This window comes from Molossus molossus, unplaced genomic scaffold (genome assembly GCF_014108415.1).
Source record: "Molossus molossus isolate mMolMol1 unplaced genomic scaffold, mMolMol1.p scaffold_m16_p_1, whole genome shotgun sequence".
In the NCBI taxonomy this organism is placed as follows: Eukaryota; Metazoa; Chordata; class Mammalia; order Chiroptera; family Molossidae; genus Molossus; species Molossus molossus.
In genome coordinates, this window is record NW_023425344.1 from 28,454,300 (window position 1) to 28,473,184 (window position 18,885).

Below are 18,885 nucleotides of genomic sequence, written 5' to 3' on the forward strand. Positions count from 1 at the left end.
CAGTTTACCAACACTGGCTTTCAGAAACTTATTTCCAATCCTCTGGTCCATTCCAATGGCTGTTGCCACCTCTTCCACATCAGCTCCTGTCGCTTCACAGAGGGCGCTTATGGAGTTAATGCTGCTGATTCTCTGGGCAAGAAAAGCATTTGCGGCCTTAAAAAATTAAAAAAGGAAAACCACGATAAGCTAAAATAGCAATTTTATGCATATGCGTTATATTTCATTGAGTTGATGCAAATTACTGAGGGAGATATAAAAGTTACTGATGGGCTTGATTTGAGGAGGCAATAGATAGGTTGGTAAGTAGGGGAAAATGTTTTGATTCAAAAAGAAAGATGCTTATGAAAGATGGCAAAAGAAGGGAAAGGATGACTTTAAAAATTACTATTTTATTCTATCTTCCATTTTCTTATATTTTTTAATTTTTAGAATTTTCCAAAATATTTTATACATGAATGTTTGAATCCCCTTGTGAAAATTATTTATAATGTATAAAAATATTATCTTCAAAAGCATACCTTTTGTTAATATTAAGAAAGTAGCTGTATAACCTAATCGGTTTAAGAGAAATAAATCCTTGGCTTTAAATTAATGGAGAGTTGAATGCTATGTACCAACCAGTTTGGAAAGTTCTGAAGACCAAGTGTTAGTGGTGAGGATCTTTCCCTTGGGAACCCAGTGCTCATACACAGCGCACAGTGCCTGCACAGCTCTCTGGCCCTCTGGGGTTTCATCCCCTCCGATCAGTACTCTGTCTGGGTTCTTTAGGTCCTTGATGGCCGTGCCTTCTGCCAAGAACTCAGGGTTGGACAGAACCTAGAATCCCAATGCAAAGAAAGATTTCAGCTAGAGTTAATTATGAACAAATTTAAGACATCGATATTTATATAAGAAGAACCAGATTCTAATGCTTCCTTTTTTAATACCTGTAAATTCAAGTTGGGTTTTGTGTTCGCATCAAATATTTGACGAATACTTTCAGCTGCCCTCACAGGAACTGTGCTTTTCTCAGTCACAATTTTGTACCCATGTGAGTTTTGCACAATGCGTCTAGCACAAGCTTCGATATACTTCAGATCTGCTGCGCGGCCTTTCCCCATTCCGTAGGTTTTTGTTGGAGTATTCACCTAATGATATTCAGGATTAAGAACAGATTATCTGTGAGACATTCAGAGATTTCAAGATAGGCCCTGGGCCATAAATTAGCTAGTCAAGTGGGAAATTAACTATCATCTGTAGCGCTGACTTTAATCCTCTATTAGTTCCTCAAAAACAATACATTTTGCCCTGGCCAGTTTGGCTCAGCTATTAGAGCATCAGCCCTCAGACCAGAGTCTTGAGTTAATTTCCAGTCAAGGGCACCTACCTTGGTTACGGTTTGGTCCCTGGCCCTGGTTGGGGTCATGCAGGAGGTAACCAATCAATGTTTCTCTCTCACATTGATGTTTCTCTCTCTCTTTCTCTCTTTCTCTCTCTCTCTCCCCCCCCTTCCCACCCTATCTGAAAATAAAATGGAAAAATATCCTTGGGTAAGGATTAAAAAAATATATACATTTTATAAATATAATCACCAGAAGGACAGCTTGAAGCATCTGGAGAATGCACTCAATACATTTTTGTTGAGAACTATCATTCATGTGTCAGATACCAGGGCAGGAAGGTTCTAAGCAAAGCCCTGGAGATATAAACATGAAAAAAAACTTCTTATCCTAAAGGAGTTCACAATCTGAAATAAAATGTAAATTTTTTCTTCTTTCCTCTCTTCATTGTATGTAATATATTCTCATGGTCTTTAAATTCCTTTTTAACTCTCCTTTATAGAACTATATCAATGGCTTTTTTAAATGTTTGCAGTATCATAAATATTTTCTTGGCTCAGTGAAGCTAAGAATTATCTAACATCTTCAGGATACAGAATACTATGTAAACAAAGACTAGCAAACAGAAAGAAAAATAAATCATGAGTCCAGAGTCTAGGCATTAGTTTTGGCTTAGCTACATTATATAACCTCGGGGAAGTGTGGCTGTACCTCAATGACTTCATTGGAAAATGAGGATAACACACTCTCTAAAATCTAACACATGCATTTTAAAACACTGATAAAAAAATGAAAGTACTCTGAAAAGTCTAAAATTCTATACAGGAATAATTTTTGAACCAGTAGTAAGTAGCACCAATGCTCTTGACAAGCTTGTAACCTAATAGAGGAACTAAATAAAGAAATCAAACCAAAATAAATAAAAACTTGAGGATTGAGTTGAGGTGTGAAAAAAATCAGGAAGAAAGAGTTGTTTATATGCGTGGAACAACTCAGGAAAAGACTTAGTCATGAAGTCAGGGTGCAATGGAGTGCAGAAGGGCAATGACAGCTGGGTAATGGGATAAGGTGAAATAAGCCAGAGATGGGAGATGACAGATGGCTTCCCCTGGTAAAGGAGCTCTGAAAATAACAATTGAAAACTGATTTGTATAAATCTATTCCTATCTGAAATCCCCCCAAAATAATCTGGGCTGGGAGGAAAGGGAAAGAAGTAGTAAATGAAGCAAGATGAGCCATAATTGTTGACAATAAGTAAATAGGGATTCATTATATTACTGTCTTCATCTTTTGTGTAAGTTTGGTTATTTTCCATAATGAAATGTATACAACAAGCAAATTAAAAAAAACTGATCCAGATAATAATGGAAACTAGATGTGAGTTATAAAGCAATAAATTACCCTGACAGGCACATAAAGTAATAAATGGCTTGGAAAGATTCGAGGCAGCTCAGCTTAGATCGGCTGAGAGGCATATGTAAAATCAGCTCTCTGTCAGGCCAACCTACAGTGGACTCTGTTGCCCAAGAACAGATTATTTTTTTAAATGTTTTTACAGAAAAGTCCCCTGTTGCCATTCCAGGCTCTCGTTATCCCTAAACTAAGATAACCAGAGGAATAAGGTAACTTCTTGATTAACTCCAAGTATCTAGCTACTCCAAAATATTTTCTCTGCCTCTACCCTACCTCTTAACCTTTCTGAAGGTTAAGTAGAGGATGGGTAAGTAAGTCATAGAAGCTGCACCAATTTCTCTGAAATAATTAAAAAGGCCTGGCTAAATAAGAGATTGGCTTCATTACCACTTTATCCTAGAATTCACATATCTTCACAGTACTCTTTTTGTCTCACTAGTCAGAAAAAAACCCTGTATTTAACTCACAGTCATTAACAATTTGCATAAAGGGTAGATGGACCTTATGATATTTCTTCCCTTTATCTCTTGGGACTCAGTTAAAACTCACACCACTGGCTTTACCTTTATTCCTTAAGGTCCTAAATGTCTTGAGTCATATAACACCCTCACTCAGACACCAACTGGTGAAACTATACCCTCACACAATATGTGTGTAGATGGTTACCAGGACAGCAAGAAATATAGTAGTTACCTTCATTCAACTACTGTATTACCAGAGTTTACTCCCAAGCATTGGATGTGTTTGTGGGGTTTTTTTTTGTTTGTGTTTTCATTACAAAGGTACCATAGTTTAGACATATTATGAGCAGAAGGTATCTGTGGGCTAGCCTGACAACCTAACCAACAGATGCCAAGTTTCAAATAATTAATTTTAAATGAGTTTTAGAACATAATTCATCTAGATAGGAGATGCCTGTAAGTTCGCAAGCAAACTTTACCTGATTCTCTTTACCTAATCTCTACCAATCAGAGAAAAAGACAAATGATAAAATAAAATACTACCACACATTATCAGCACTTCCTAATTCTATATTTCAGACTAGAATTTTCTCTGGATTTATTTGTTCAATGATCTGATGACATATTTGACCAAATGATTATAGGGTTTGGCGAAGTATTGAAAGAAGTCAGTGACAACCAAAATTCAACTGGACAATTCTATACTAAGCAATGCTGTGGCTTAATACAATGGATTTATCATTAAAATAGAATGGAACTTCTGTACAGACAAGAATATACTAAAACTCACACAGCAAAGGAAAATACTTACAGAAATAAATACAAGATCGGCTTCTTTAATGGCATCATCAATATTGGTAGAAAAAAATAGATTTTTTCCTCGACAGGCTTCTACCACTTCTTTTAGTCCTGGCTAAAAAGAAAAAAGGAGCTATACATACTATTTACCAGTCATATGAGATTATCAACAGTATAAAATTACACGTGTGAAAGCAGAAGTTTATATTGTAAGTTAAAGGTCTAGATTTGCTCTCAAATAATCTCTTTGTAGAAGATCAAAGATCATACACTGAAGGCCATGTGTACTTTATCTAACATGACTAAATAAAGCAAAATTAAACTTACCACAATTAAAGCAGCAGTTCATTTTAATGCTGTGTCATTGTTTACCATGTGTCTGATTGTTTCTTAAGAGTTAATAATTAACTCCGATTATCAACACAATTATCAGAAAATTAAATGTGTTCTGTGATTTCAAGCAAACATTTGATTTCGCATTATCATTATGAATATAGGTTTTTACCTCCAAGAATTTAGGCCATACAACTGGTTGTGAAATGGTCACTATTTACACATACATAAACATATATATTTTTCTTAGTCCTATTATAAGAAACACTCCTAATGAAAATTGTTACTTTTCCAAAACAATTTAACAGGAGGTACAGTAATGTTAATATTAAGCTGTGCCATACCACCTAACAATTCCTGCCCCCCTGACCCCCCAAATCAAGTCTAAATCTGATCAGACCAGTCCAATCAGCAAAATCCAGACTGTAAAAATTTCTACAGGATAAACAACTTGGTTTCTTCAACAAATAAATTACAGAAAAACAGAGTGATAGAGATTAAATACTGTGGTCTTAAAAGACACTTAAGCGATACAAATCTGTTGAGATGTATGGATCTTACTTGGATCCTAATTCAAATAAACTATGGAAAGAAGGACATGTATAAGAATTCTTGATATTAAGAAATTGTTTAAGCCCTGGATCTTTTGGCTCAGTGTTTAGAGTGTCGGCCCTAGGACCAAAGAGTCACAGGTTCTATTCTCAGTCAAGGGCATGTACCTGGGTTGCAAGTTCAATCTCCAGACCCATTCAGGGTCATGTGGGAGGCAACCAATTGATGTGTCTCTCTCATATTAATGTTTCACTCTCCCTCTCTCTCTTTTTCTCTCCCTCCCTTCCATTCTATCTAAAAAATCAATAGAGCCCTGACCGGTTTGGCTCAGTGGTTAGAGCATTGGCCTGAGGTCCAGAGAGACCCAGGTTTGGTTCCCGCTAAGAGCGCGTACCTTGGTTGCAGTTTGTCCCCGGCCCTGGTTGGTCATGTGGGTGGTAGCCACTTGATGTGTCCCTTTCACGTCGATGTTTCTCTCTCTCTCTCTGTTCCTCTCTCTCCCTCACGCTCTATCTGAACAAAAAATGAAAAAAACATCCTCCAAGGTGAGGATAAAAAAAATAAAAATTAAAGTAAAAAAAAATCAATAAAAAATATCCTTGGGTGAGGATTACTCCCCCTTCCCAAAAAAACCACTTCAGGGGCTTCAGGTTTAGAATTACATCCAGAGGCAATTCACTTCTCTTCATGGTTCTCAGGGCTTTGAACATAAGCAATTAGAGGAAGTATAAAATGTAAATTCAATTTCCATTAGTTTGACTGAAATATATACTTGAACCAGCAAAATATATGAACTACTACAACCATAAATAGTCATCAATCATAGTAACATTTCCTTGGTTATTCTGACTATGTTCTGGAAAATCAAACTAAAAGGTTATGAGATTTTGCAGAGGAAATTTAATTCAGTCATATATAATCTCTTAATATTGTATTTAAATTAACCTAAAATCAGAGCAATGTAGAATTTATACTAAGCTTTGGTAAGACCTCAAAATTAACAACTACATTATTCTGCTAAAACCAGTGGGATATTTGTAGATCTCCAAAAGTGATGCAGTTAGTAATATAGATTCTACGTCTTATTAAATTCATTATGTAATTATCATAATTAGTATTTAGAATTTATATGGTACTTTTTATGGAAGAACTCAAATCCTTTCACAGGATAAAATTATCTTTAATTTTACTCAGAAAAAGAAAAGCAAATTGTTCATTTTGTGTGTGTGTGTGTGTGTGTGTGTGTGTGTGTGTGTTTTATCTTCACCCTAGGATATTTTTCTGTTTATCTTCAGATAGAGTGGGAAGGAGGGAAAGAGAGAGAGAGAAACATCAATTTGTTGTTCCACTTATTTATGCATTCATTGGTTGACTCTTGTATGTGCCCTGACCTGGGAATCAAACCCGAAACCTTGGCTTATTTGGATGATGCTCTAACCAACAGAGCTACCTGGCCAGGGCCTCAACTTAGATTTTTTGACTTAATGATGCGAAAGCGATATGCATTCAGTAGAAACTATACTTCAAATTTCAATTTTGATGTTTTCCCAATGTAGCGATACATAGTGCCATTCTTTCTCATGGTTTCTGGTCAGCAACAGTGATTATAAGTATAATGTGTTGCCAGTGTTTTTTGAAAATTATGTTTTGTGTTTTTGCATCCCATCGTGTCTACAAAGCATTTGTCTCCTGTTCCTGGTGAGAAGAGGAAGGCAATTACTCTTGATGGAACTCAAGATAAAGGCCCAACTGCTGGCTAATGTAAGCAGTCTGAGAACATTTAAAATAGGTTAGGCTAAACTATGATGTTCAATAGATTAGGGGTATTAAAATCAATTTTTCACTTACAATAGATTTATCTGGACATAATCCCACTCATAAGTTGAGGAGCATCTGTACTGCTTTGAACCTTTACTATTCACAAGTCCTTGACCCAACTCTATCCTTTTACCTTCGTCAGAATATTTTACCTCACAATTCCAGACAATTAAGATGACCAATATGTCAGTCACCTTTATTTCATGTCCCCAGCAAAACTGTCTATATCTTTATCCATCCTTGTTTGCTTCCCTCCAGTCTCCAAGAAGAGGCTTTCAAGACCAATCCCTTCACTTATACTTTTGATCCCATCCTTCTGCTCTTTCTAGACTGTATTCCATCATTTAGCCCCATTCTTCTTATGCTTTTGACTGTTCCTTCTCTACGTGATTTGTCTACCTTAGTTTATTAACATGTTCAATCATCAACCATAGAAAAAATATAAATAAAATAATTGCCTTTACCCTATGCCCCTCTTCAGTGACCACCCCCTTTATTTCCTTCTAAATTAAACTTCTTAAAAGAAGATTCTTGGCTGGCTGGTGTGGCTCAGTGGATTGAGTGTCGTCCCATGGACTGAGAGGTCCTGGTTTGATTCCTGGTCAAGGCACATACCCAGGTTATGGGCTCAATACCCAGTAGGGGGCATGCAGAAGGCAGCTGATCAGTTTCTCACATTGATGTTTCTATCTCTCTCTCCCTTCCTCTCTCTACAGAAAATCAATAAAAGCATTTTTTTTTTAAAAGGAGAGTCTTTCTTTTTTCCTACATTCTCTCACCCTAAATCTCGTATCATTTGTAATTATTCTCGCAAAAGTTATAATCCCCTCCATAATACAAAACTTAATGAATATGCCTCGGCCCTTACTTCTCCTGTATTTAGCATAATTGACAGCTTACTCATTGATTCAGCAAACATTTATTGAACACTTACAATGTGCTGGTAACTGTGTTAGTCATTCATAATCAAAACATACATCTTTATGGACTTTGCGCTACTAAAATGCTTCTGGTATTTGGTTCACCTTCTCTAAACCAACTCTTTATTGCTTCTCTATGGCATTTCCTCCTACACCCACTATCAAACATTTGAGTTTTCCAGGGTTCTATCCTTGACCCATGCTCTGTTCTTTCTATGAGCTCTTGTTGGGAGGGCTCAACTACACTGATTTTAACTACTTGCATAATCCTAATTTTACATCTCTAGTCCTGAATTCTTTGCCTAAACTTTTGATATATATCCAATGGCCTGCTGAACATCTATCTCTGTTTAGACATCCCAAAGCCTCTATAACTATATAGGACGAAACAGAAATCACTATTTCATCTCCCACCCCTTTCCAAATACCCTGCATTCTTGTTCTCAATTAATGGCACAGTCATGCACCCAATCATCCAAACCAGAAACCTGGATATCATTCTAGTTTCTTTCCTCTCCTTCTTCCCTCCTATACAATCAACAATCAAGTCCTGTTATTTTTTAATCTGAGTATTTCTCTAATTAGTCTAGTGAGGCTCAGAGTGAATGGACTGAAGGTAGAACAACTCTCAAGAAAGCTGTGTACTCAAAAGAGCACATAATTTTGATTATATATTAGTTATTTTTCTATCAGTAGCCAGGAGTTAAACATTAATCATCAAGAGGGACTTCCTGACATGAAAATGTGGTATTTACAATGAAAAACCGAAGCCATGATTTTTATGATATTCTTGAAAACAAATATCTATTTAGTTGTACATTTTCAAATGCATTATAGAATACACATTTACAGAAGAAATTTAATTGCAAATGCATCCAAGATTTCTCTGAAAATAAACATACTTCTTTGCACTGTCCAAGGTAGGTAAGTATAAAATTACAACTAGTAACAACATGTATAAACTACTCAAAAAGCAATTCAGAAAGCAGCACGGACTCTGATTAAATCTGCCATTCTTTTTTGTTCTATTATAGTTGTTACTCTTTGACATTTCACCTAATATTTCACATCTATAATATGGACAAGGACATGTGCAGAAATAGTTAATTTAACATTAAAAAGTGGAACAAGCCCTGGCCAGTTTTGGTCAGCGGTTAGAGCATCGGCCTGCGATCCAGAGTCCTGGGTTCGGTTCCCACTAAGGGCACGTACCTCGGTTGCAGTTTGTCCCTGGCCCTGGTTGGGTCGTGTGGGAGGCAGCCACTCGATGTGTCCCTTTCACGTCAATGTTTCTCTCTCTCTCCCCCTTCCACTCTATCTAAACAAAAAATGGAAAAATGTCCTCGGGTGAGGATAAAAAAAAATGTGGAACACAGGTCTAATTATCTTTGAAAATGGATAATTGGGTCATAACAATTCATTTCCCCAGATTATTTTTAAAACACAATCTTACAGAAATCTTTTTTTTAAGATTTAAAAAAAATTGATTTATATTTATTTTCATCCTCACCTGAGGATACTTTTCCTCTTCAGATAGAGTGGGAAGGGGAGGGAGGGAGAGAGAGAGAGGAAGAGAGAGGTCAACGTGAGAGAGACACATTATTGGTTGCCTCCTGCACAACCCCGACCAGGACCAGGACTGAACCACAACCAAGGTAGGTGCCCTTGACTGGAATCAAACCCTGGAATCGGTCCCTGGGCCTACGCGCTAACCATTGAGCAACTGGCCAGTACTTAAATTGATTTTTAGAGCTAGAGAGAGAAACATTAATTTGAGAGCAGAGCATTGACTGGCTGCCTCCTGAACACCTCCTACCGGAGATCAAGCCCACAATCCAGGCATGTGCCCTTTGGGAAATCAAACCAGTAACCTTTCAGTGTGCAAGACAATGCTCCAACCAACTGAGCAACACCAGTCATGTCTGATTTATAAATTTCTTATTTTTTATTTTTTTCTTTATCCTCACCCGAGGACATTTTTCCATTTTATTGTTCAGAGAGAGTGGGAGGGAGGGAGGGGGAGAGAGAGAAACATCGACGTGAAAGGGACACATCGAGTGGCTGCCACCCGCACGACCAACCAGGGTCGGGGACAAACTGCAACCGAGGTACATGCCCTTAGCGGGAACCGAACCCGGGTCTCTCCGGACCACAGGCCGACGCTCTAACCGCTGAGCCAAACCGGCCAGGGCTGATTTATAAATTTCTTAAGCAGCCATCTTTTAACAACTGATGTCTAAGAAAGACATGAAAATTATAAGCTTAGCCCTGGCCTGTTTGGCTCAGCGGTTAGAACTTCGGCCCATGAACAGAAGAGTTGAGGGTTCTATTCTGGTCAAGGGCACATGCCTGGGTTGCGGGTTCATGCAGGGGGTGTGCAGGAGGCAGCTGATCAGCTGGTGACCTCTTTTTTTTTTTTTTATCCTTACCCGAGGACATTTTTCCATTTTTTGTTTAGATATTAGTGGGAGGGAGAGAGAGGAAGAGGGAGAGAGAGGAAGAGAGAGAGAGAGAAACATCAATGTGAAAGGGACACATCGAGTGGTTGCCACCCGCTCGACCCATCCAGGGCTGGGGACAAACTGCAACCGAGGTACGTGTCCTTAGCAGGAACCGAACCTGGGTCTCTCTGGACCACAGGCCAATGCACTAACTTCTGAGCCAAACCAGTCAGGGCTGCTGGTGACCTCTTGGTACATGGGTCGATACTCAATCACAGAGCCACACCAGCCGGACCAAGACTGCTGTTTCCTCGTTGATTTTCTGTCTGGAAGATCTATCCATTGATGTCAATGAGGTGTTAAAATCCCCTACTGTGACTGTATGACTGTCAATCTCTATGTCCATCAAGATTCGCTTTTTATAGTTAGGTGCTCCTATACTGGGTACATAAATGTTCACCAAGGTTATATCCCTCTTGTGGATTGATCCCTTTATCATAATGCAGTGTCCTTCTTTGTCTCTGATTATAGTTTTTGTTTTAAAGTCTATTTTGTTTAATATAAGTACTGCTCCTCCAGCTTTTTTTTCATTTCCACTTACATAAAATATCTTTATCCACCCTGTAGCTCAGCTGGTTACAGCATCACCTCGATAAGACAAAGTTGCAGGTTCGATTCCCAGTCAGGGCACATCCAAGAAGCAATCAATAAGTGCATAAATGAGTTGAACAAGTCAATGTTTCTCTCTTTCTCCCCTTCCCCCCTCTCTCTCATGTATACACACACACACACACACACACACACACACATTTCCAACCTTTTACTTTCAGTCTGTTGTGTGTCTTTAGTTCTGAGGTGGGTCTCTTATAGACAGCATATATATGGATCTTGTTTTTAATCCATTTAGCTGCTCTATGTCTTTTGATTGGAGCATTTAGGCCATTTACATTTAAAGTGATTACTGAGAGCTACATATTTATTCTTTATAACTATTTTCCTCTTTTTTATTTTCTTTCTTCTTAAAGAAGTCCCTTTAACATTTCTTATAATACTCATTTGGTGGTAATAAACTCCTTTAGCTTTTTCTTATCTGGGAAGGTCCTTATTTCTCCTTCAATTTTAAATGACAGCCTTCCTAGATAGAGTAGTCTTGGTTGTAGTTCATGGCTTTTCATCACTTTGAATATTTCATGCCAATCCCTTCTGGCTTGAAATGTTTCAGTTAAGAAATTAGCTGACAATCTTATGGGAGCTCCCTCATAGGTAACTGGCTTTCTCTTGCAGCTTTTAAGATTTTCTCTATCTTTAATCTTTGTCATTTTAATTATGTGTTTTAGAGTGGGCCTCTTTGAGTTCATCTTGTTTGAGACTCTCTGCACTTCCTAGACTTGTGTCTTCCTTTACCAGGTTAGGGAAGTTTTCAGTTATTATTTCTTCATATAGGTTCTCAATACTTTGCTCTCTCTCTTCTCCTTCCAGTATTCCTATGATGTAGAATGTTGTTACACTTGATGTTGTTCCAAAAGGCCCCTTAACTATCCTCACTTTTCAAAATTCTTTTTCCTTCTTGCTGCTCTGTTTGGGTATTTACTGCCACCTTATCTTCCAAATCACTGATTTAATCCTCTGCTTCATCTAATTTTCTGCTGATTCCTTCTAGTGTAGTCTTCATTTCAGCCACTATATTCTTCACTTCTGATAGGTTCTTTTTTATACTTTCGATGTAATTTTTAATGCTTACTATCTCTTTGTTGAAGTTCTCACTGAATTCATCCATTCTTCTCCTAAGTTTCATGAGCATCCTTATAACATATTATTTTGAATTCTATAGCTGGTAGATTGCTTGCCTCCATTTTATTTAGTTCCTTTTCTGGAAATGTATCCTGTTCTTTCATTTTGGGCATGTACATTTGTCTCCCCATTTTGGCTGCCTCTCTATATTTGTTTCTGTGTATTAAGTAGATTTGCTATGTTTCTGTCTTGGTATGGTGACCTTATGTAGATGCCCTATGGGCTCAGTGCTGCAGTTTCCCTGATCACCTGAGTTAAGTGCTCCAAAAATGTCCCTTGTGTGGTTTATGTGAGTCCTCCTGTTATAGATGAGTCTTGACTGCTCTTGGCCATCTGTGGGTGGGGCTGATCCTCAGGCTGGCTGACCATGAGGACTGACCTGACCACAGGGTATGAGCTATGCAGGGGCTGACCCCACCAAGGAGAATTTGCTCAAATAGGGTCTGAAGCCTGCTGAGATCTCCCTTTGGATGTACCATTTGTGGAGCTAATTGGGTCATGCTCTGATGTGGCCTGCTACCTGGTGTGTTGGTTCTGGAGCCTCCTGGAGGGACTCTGGTACAGGTCAATGTCAGACACTCCCTGGAACTGGCCCTGGGCTACTTGTTTGGAGCTACAAGGCAATCCAAACTGCCTCTGCTGGGCCTCAGTGTACATGGGAGGGGCCAAGCTGCACACCAAGGCTGGCTGCCATCAGCACTAAGCACAGGGGCAAGACAACAAAAGGCCCAAGACACTCCAAGATCCACCTCTGCCTGCTGGCTACCTGTTAAGATCAGTCACTGAAACAGCCTCTGGTGATACATAGGTTGCATGATGTAGTGAGTCACCAGGCAGGGACGAGTGGTGTTGACCAGGTTGATACAGATTCAAATTTTGTGCCATGATGAGTCTGAGACCACTCAGCAAAAGTCTCTGTGTACACCAAAGGCAGCCCCCACCCACCAGGGGTCTGTGGGCCTTTGTGCTGGGGCAGGATCTCAGGAAGTCATCAAGGTGAGGCAGGCAGAGCTCATTAGGCTAAAACAGACCAAGATTTGGCTATATAGAGGGAGGGCTCTACACAGGAATGGTGGTGCCAGTCGGGTGTATGAGGGGAAGAATGGCCCTTTTCCTAGAGTCACACAACTCAGTCTCTGCCACAACCCAATCCACCCTGACTTCCTTGAGAGCCTCCCAAGAAAGCCTGCACTGTGGGCCCTGTCTGGCCACAGCCGGCGACTCTTCTACAGAGCCTGAGCTCAACAGGGCTCGGCCACAGGGAGTCTGGAAGGTGGGGCTAATGCATTTCCCCAAGCTGATGTTGTATGGAGGGGAGTGCTCAACCCAGGAAAGATGGCATCTGTGGGTGGTTTGGAAGAGAGACTCAGCCCAGGGACCATGGCGGCTATCCCTTCAGCCCTCTCCCTGAACCTACACAATCCAGTCTCTCCCTATATGACTCCAGTCTATTCTGAGCCGCCTGCCCTCCACCAGAGCCCAGGATAAGTGGATGCAAATGAAATTTTGTGTGCTGACCTTTTAAGATAGCACCTAGGTTTCTAGCAGACTCCCATTTGTCTCTAGCTGATGGAATTCCCATTGATTTTCACAGCTAGATGTTATACATGGGGTCTTCTGCCTGGCTCTGGTGCTCTGGGCTGGAGAGCTAAAAGTGGGGTTGAGACCTCTGGGGGGGACCTTTGCAGGTGAGATATTCCTCCAGATTCTCAACCACCACACATAGGTGAGGAGCTAGCCTTTTTCGCATATTTGCCCTTCCTATCAGTCTCCATGGGGCTTCTTCTCACCCGAGGACATTTTTCCATTTTTTGTTCAGATAGAGCGGGAGGGAGAGAGAGGAAGAGAGAGAGAGAGAAACATCGATGCGAAGGGACACATCGAGTGGCTGCCACCCGCACGACCAACCAGGGCCGGGACAAACTGCAACCGAGGTACGTGCCCTTAGTGGGAACCAAACTCGGGTCTCTCTGTACCGCAGGCCGACGCTCCAACCGCTGAGCCAAACCGGCCAGGGCTCCACGTGGCTTCTTCTATAAATCATTGGTTATAAGACTATGATCAGCTAGTCTTCAATTGGTTCTTCAGGTTGATTGCTCTATAATTTAGTTGTAATTCTGGTCTGGACCTGGGAGGAAGTGCATGTAGTTTCCATCTATTCCCCCACCATCCTGGATCCACTACAAAACACTACTTTTAATTTAAAGCACTAAAGTCTTAGGAAGAAGAATTTCAAATTTCAAATAATGGAAATAGTAATACCAAAAATAATAATCTGACTGAATAAGAACTTGGCCAGGGAACATGCCTGGGCAACTAATTTTTTTTCTCCAAGAAAAATTTCTAATTCCAATATATTACAAAAAATTTATATATTTTTTTCTAGTTCAGGATACCTTTTCTTTAAAGTAAATTTTTAATTGAAATAAAACATAAATAGAGAAAAGTGCATATACATTAGTATAGAGAAATGTATAGTTCAATGTTCACAAGTGAATCCACTTGTGTAACCACTATCTACATCAAGAGTTAGAAGAATCAGAGCCTGCAATGTGCCCTCTCCTAGTCACTACCTCAAATTATCATCATGCTGAATTAGATTAGTATGTCGATTTTTTAAAATTATACAAATAGAATTATACAGTATGAATTATTTTGTGTCTGACAACACATTACTTTTGTGAGAATTAAACCAAATTCTTAAATGCAGGAGTAGTTTCATTCATTTTCAATGCAGTGTAGTATTTTATTATAGGCTTTAAACTATAATTTATGTATCTATCCTATTGATGATGAACATTTAGGTTATTTTCTATTTGGGGCTATTACTAATAGGACTGTTAATATCTGTCTTTGGTGCGCCTATATATGCATTTCTGTTAGATACACACTTAGCACTGGAATTGCTGGGTCATAAACTATTCATACTTTCAGCTTTAGTACACACTGCCAAACAGTATTGCAAAGCAGATGTACCAATTTACATTCTGAGCAGCAGTGTATAAGATTTCAATTTCTCTAGATCCTTGTCAACACTTGGTATTGTCAGTAGTAATAATTTTAGCCACTCTGATGAGTGCCCTTTGTTTTTGAAGACCAGAGTACATTGCTGATAGAATTAGTTACAGAATGATTGGAAACAAATATGGTTTACAGGGTTTCAGACAACTTGTAGCCCTTTTATGGATATCAGAATTATAAAACTCTATCAAGTTATCATTCCAAAATATATATATATTTTTTTAATTTTCCCAAACCAAGTATAGTAGTGATGTTATACTTACAACAGGGAAAGAAATTCTATAATACTGAGTTAGTTAAAGAACTACTATGGCCCTGGCCGGTTTGGCTCAGCGGTTGGAGCGTCGGCCTGCGGTACAGAAAGACCCGGGTTCGGTTCCCGCTAAGGGCACGTACCTCGGTTGCAGTTTGTCCCCGGCCCTGGTTGGTGGTGTGGGTGGCAGCCACTCGATGTGTCCCTTCACATCGATGTTTCTCTCTCTCTCTCTTCCTCTCTCTCCCTCCCACTCTATCTGAACAAAACATGGAAAAATGTCCTTGGTTGAGGATTAAAAAAAAAAAAAAGAACTACTATGGATGCCCTGGCTGGTTTGGCCCAGCGGTTAGAGCGTCAACCAAAGGACCAGAGAGTCCTGGGTTTGGTTCCTGCTAAAGGGCATGTACCTCAGTTGCAGTTTGTCCTCACCCTGGTTGGGATTTGTGTGGGTGGCAACCACTCAATGTGTCTCTCTCACATCGATGCTTCTCTCTCTCTCTTCCCCCCTCTCTCCCTCCTGCTCTATCTGAAGATAAATGCAAAAAAAAAGTATTATGGGCAGGTCATTTGGTAGAAGAAAGGATAAAGCACAGACAGAAGCTATGTACACAGTGGGTATTTTTTTTAAATCTCAGGTCTGATTCAGATATAAATTGCTACTAGTCTATGGGTGCTTTTAAAAATGGATTTCTTGCCCTGGTCAGTTTGGCTCAGCAGTTGAAGCATTGGCCTGAGGATCAGATAGTTCTGGGTTTGGTTCCTGCTAGGGGCACATACCAAAAAAGAAAAATTTGTCAACTTTGCCCTGGCCGGTTTGGCTCAGTGGTTAGAGCATCGGCCTGCAGTCCAGAGAGACCCGGATTAGGTTCTCGCTAAGGGCATGTATCTTGGTTGCAGTTTGTCCCCGGCCCTGGTTGGGATATGCGGGTAGCAACCACTCGATGTGTTCCTTTCACGTCAATGTTTCTCTCTCTCTCTTCCTCCTGCTCTATCTGAACAAAAAATGGAAAAATGTCCTCGGGTGAGGATAAAAAAAAAAGGATTTCTGTTTCATATGCCCATAAATAGCAGGGAGATTTATCTTACAGATAGAACTTGGTTGAGGTTTCCCCTTCCAAAGGCCTAACAAACCTAAAGGCTATGGTTAATAACAATCTTGTAAATATCAAACCTTTTCTGAAAAAAAAAAAATATATATATATAAACAGTATTAATATTGAATAGAAAATGCTACCATCAAATTTTCAAATGCTTCAAAAGCAAAATATCATGAACTAATTTTATGGTGAAATAAAAAATAGGACTCAGACAGCTTAATAAAATGGTTAAAAGCATATTTTCTTAACTATAAATTCTCTAAATTCACAGAAATTTTGAAATTCTAATTAAACAAATTTGTGATACTAAACACTAAATATGAAAAGCACCATTTATCCATCCAAAGTTTACCTAATGTAAATACAATACAATAAATATAACAGACTTATATAAATTAATATTTTAAACATCCATAATTTTTATTTTTAAAGAGTATGACTTGTTAATTTTACTATTATAATATGGTAACCATACTAAATGACAAGATTAAAAAGTAGAAAAGAGAAAAAATTACCCATAATCTCATTGCACTAATACAACCATTATTAATATTCTAATGTACTTCTTTCCAGTCATTTTCCCTGATCATGCTTGGCATAATTGTAATTATAATGTCCACAACACTGTGTATCTAAATTTTTTCATTTAATTTCTCATCAGTTTGCAATCATAGATTTTTACATCAATAGTAAATTATTTCACAAAAAAATGTAAGAAAACAACATTAGAACAAAAAATTATTTAATACGGTTTACCTCGTAAATAGGAAGTGTAGGAGAGTTCCATGCATTGATTCTTGATTCATTGACATCAACAACCGTTACCCTGATTTCAGGGCACATCTGAGCTATGACACTACACGTGGGTCCTCCAACATAGCCCGCACCAATGCAACAGATCTTCTTAATTTCAAACATGATTGTACTAGAAGGGAAACAGTAAGACTATTTTACTATTGAAAACAGAAAATTTAAAATCACAATGCACATTCATACTTTATAAAAAATGTCAAGGTGGTATATCTGTAAATATTTCCCACATTCACACTCATTAAGAATTATGAAAATAGTCATAAAAAATAACATTACAATTGGATGACCAAACCTGTTCTCAGCTGTACTAGTATGAAACATAAGGAAAACATTACAATAACTGATATTACTGGAGAAGAGACACAATGATTATATGACCCAATATTTAGAAAGTCAAGAAGCAAAATAAAACCTTATTTAAACCTTACTTAGGACAACTTTGATTGCTGAGGGGAAAGTTCAAGGGTGAAATACCAATGTAATCCTTGCTTAAATAAATGCTGGTATACAAAGGTCAGCCTTGAGACAGGTTTAAACTAACACAGAAGATAGTAAGATTAGTTATATAGTCCAGAATTCAATAGACTTAATTAAACACCCTACTTTGTAACAGCCGACACTGTTCTATGTATTGTGGATACACAACAGTGAACAAGGCAAATACCTTCATATGGCCATATTCTAGTAGGAGAGCACACAAAATAATGGCAGTTGTGATACATTCCATATAAAAGAAATAATCATGTAGGAGAGAGGGAGAGAGGAGGGAGGGAAAGGCTATCTGTGGAGAAAGGACTACATTAGATAGGGTAAAGAAGGACTGTCTGCCCTAACCAGTTTGGCTCAGCGGTTAAAGCAATAGCCCTTGGACAAAGTCTCAGGTTCAATTCCTGATTAAGAGCAAGTTGCAGGTTCAATCCTTGACTCTGGTAGGGGTCATGCAGGAGGCAACCAGTAGATGCGTCTCTCTCACATTCATGTATGTTTCTCTCTCTCTCTCTCTCTCCCTCCCTCCCCCTTCTACTCTATCTAAAAATCGAGGACTAACAGAAAAATAAAAAACAAAGGAGGACTGGCTAAGAAAGTGACTTTAAAGCTGACTTAAAAGATGAAAAGAAGCCTAGCCGATGTGGCTCAGTGGATTGAGCGTCATCCCTTGGACTAAGAGGTCCCGATTCAATTCCCGGTCAGGGCACATGCCCAGGTTGTGGGCTCGATCCCCAGTGAGGGGTATGCAGGAGGTAGCCGACTGATGTTTCTTCTGATATCATGTTTCTATCTCTCTCTCCCTTTCTCTCTCTCTAAAAAAAATCAATAAAACACATTTAGGCCCTGGCCAGTTTGGCTCAGCGGTAGAGTGTTGGCCTGTGGACCAATGAGTCGCAGGTTCGATTCCGGCCAAGGGCGTGTACCTCAGTTGCAGTTCATCCCCAGCCTTGGTCAGGCAATCAGTTGATGTGTCCCTCACACATCAATGTTTCTCTCTCTCTCCCCACTATTCTATCTGAAGATAAATAAAAACATATCCTCGGGTGAGGATTAAAAATATATATATTAAAAAGAAGAAAAAAAAAGATGAAAAGGAGTTAGTTGCACCCAGGTAAAATGGTTAAATTATACAAGGTGGTATAATCAATTAAATGACAAAACGAATGTTAAAATCTAGAGGGGAAGAAAAATCAAAATAACTTGGCATCTACGTCAAGACAAATGTGGAATCTAAACTTGGCCTAAAGAATGATAGGATATAGAAAGTATAGATAAGTGGGGGAGGGTATTCCAGATGAGAAGAGAATAAATAAGGACATATATGAAATTAGTCCAAAGAAGTGAAATCTTCCTACTTGGA

General features: G+C 38.9%; 1 protein-coding gene across 1 annotated transcript in view; it reads right to left on the reverse strand.

Annotated features, from left to right (window-relative positions):
- UGDH (UDP-glucose 6-dehydrogenase) overlaps nucleotides 1-18,885 on the reverse strand; it is a 37,701-nt gene that overhangs the window by 13,320 nt on the left and 5,496 nt on the right. The window contains exons 2-6 of the mRNA XM_036267686.1: nucleotides 16,980-17,148; nucleotides 4,008-4,109; nucleotides 930-1,130; nucleotides 622-819; nucleotides 9-156 (exon numbers count right to left, since the gene is read on the reverse strand). Of these exons, the coding sequence (XP_036123579.1) occupies nucleotides 9-156; nucleotides 622-819; nucleotides 930-1,130; nucleotides 4,008-4,109; nucleotides 16,980-17,141 (811 nt within the window). The 5' untranslated portion in view covers nucleotides 17,142-17,148. The remainder of the gene's footprint in view (nucleotides 1-8; nucleotides 157-621; nucleotides 820-929; nucleotides 1,131-4,007; nucleotides 4,110-16,979; nucleotides 17,149-18,885) is intronic.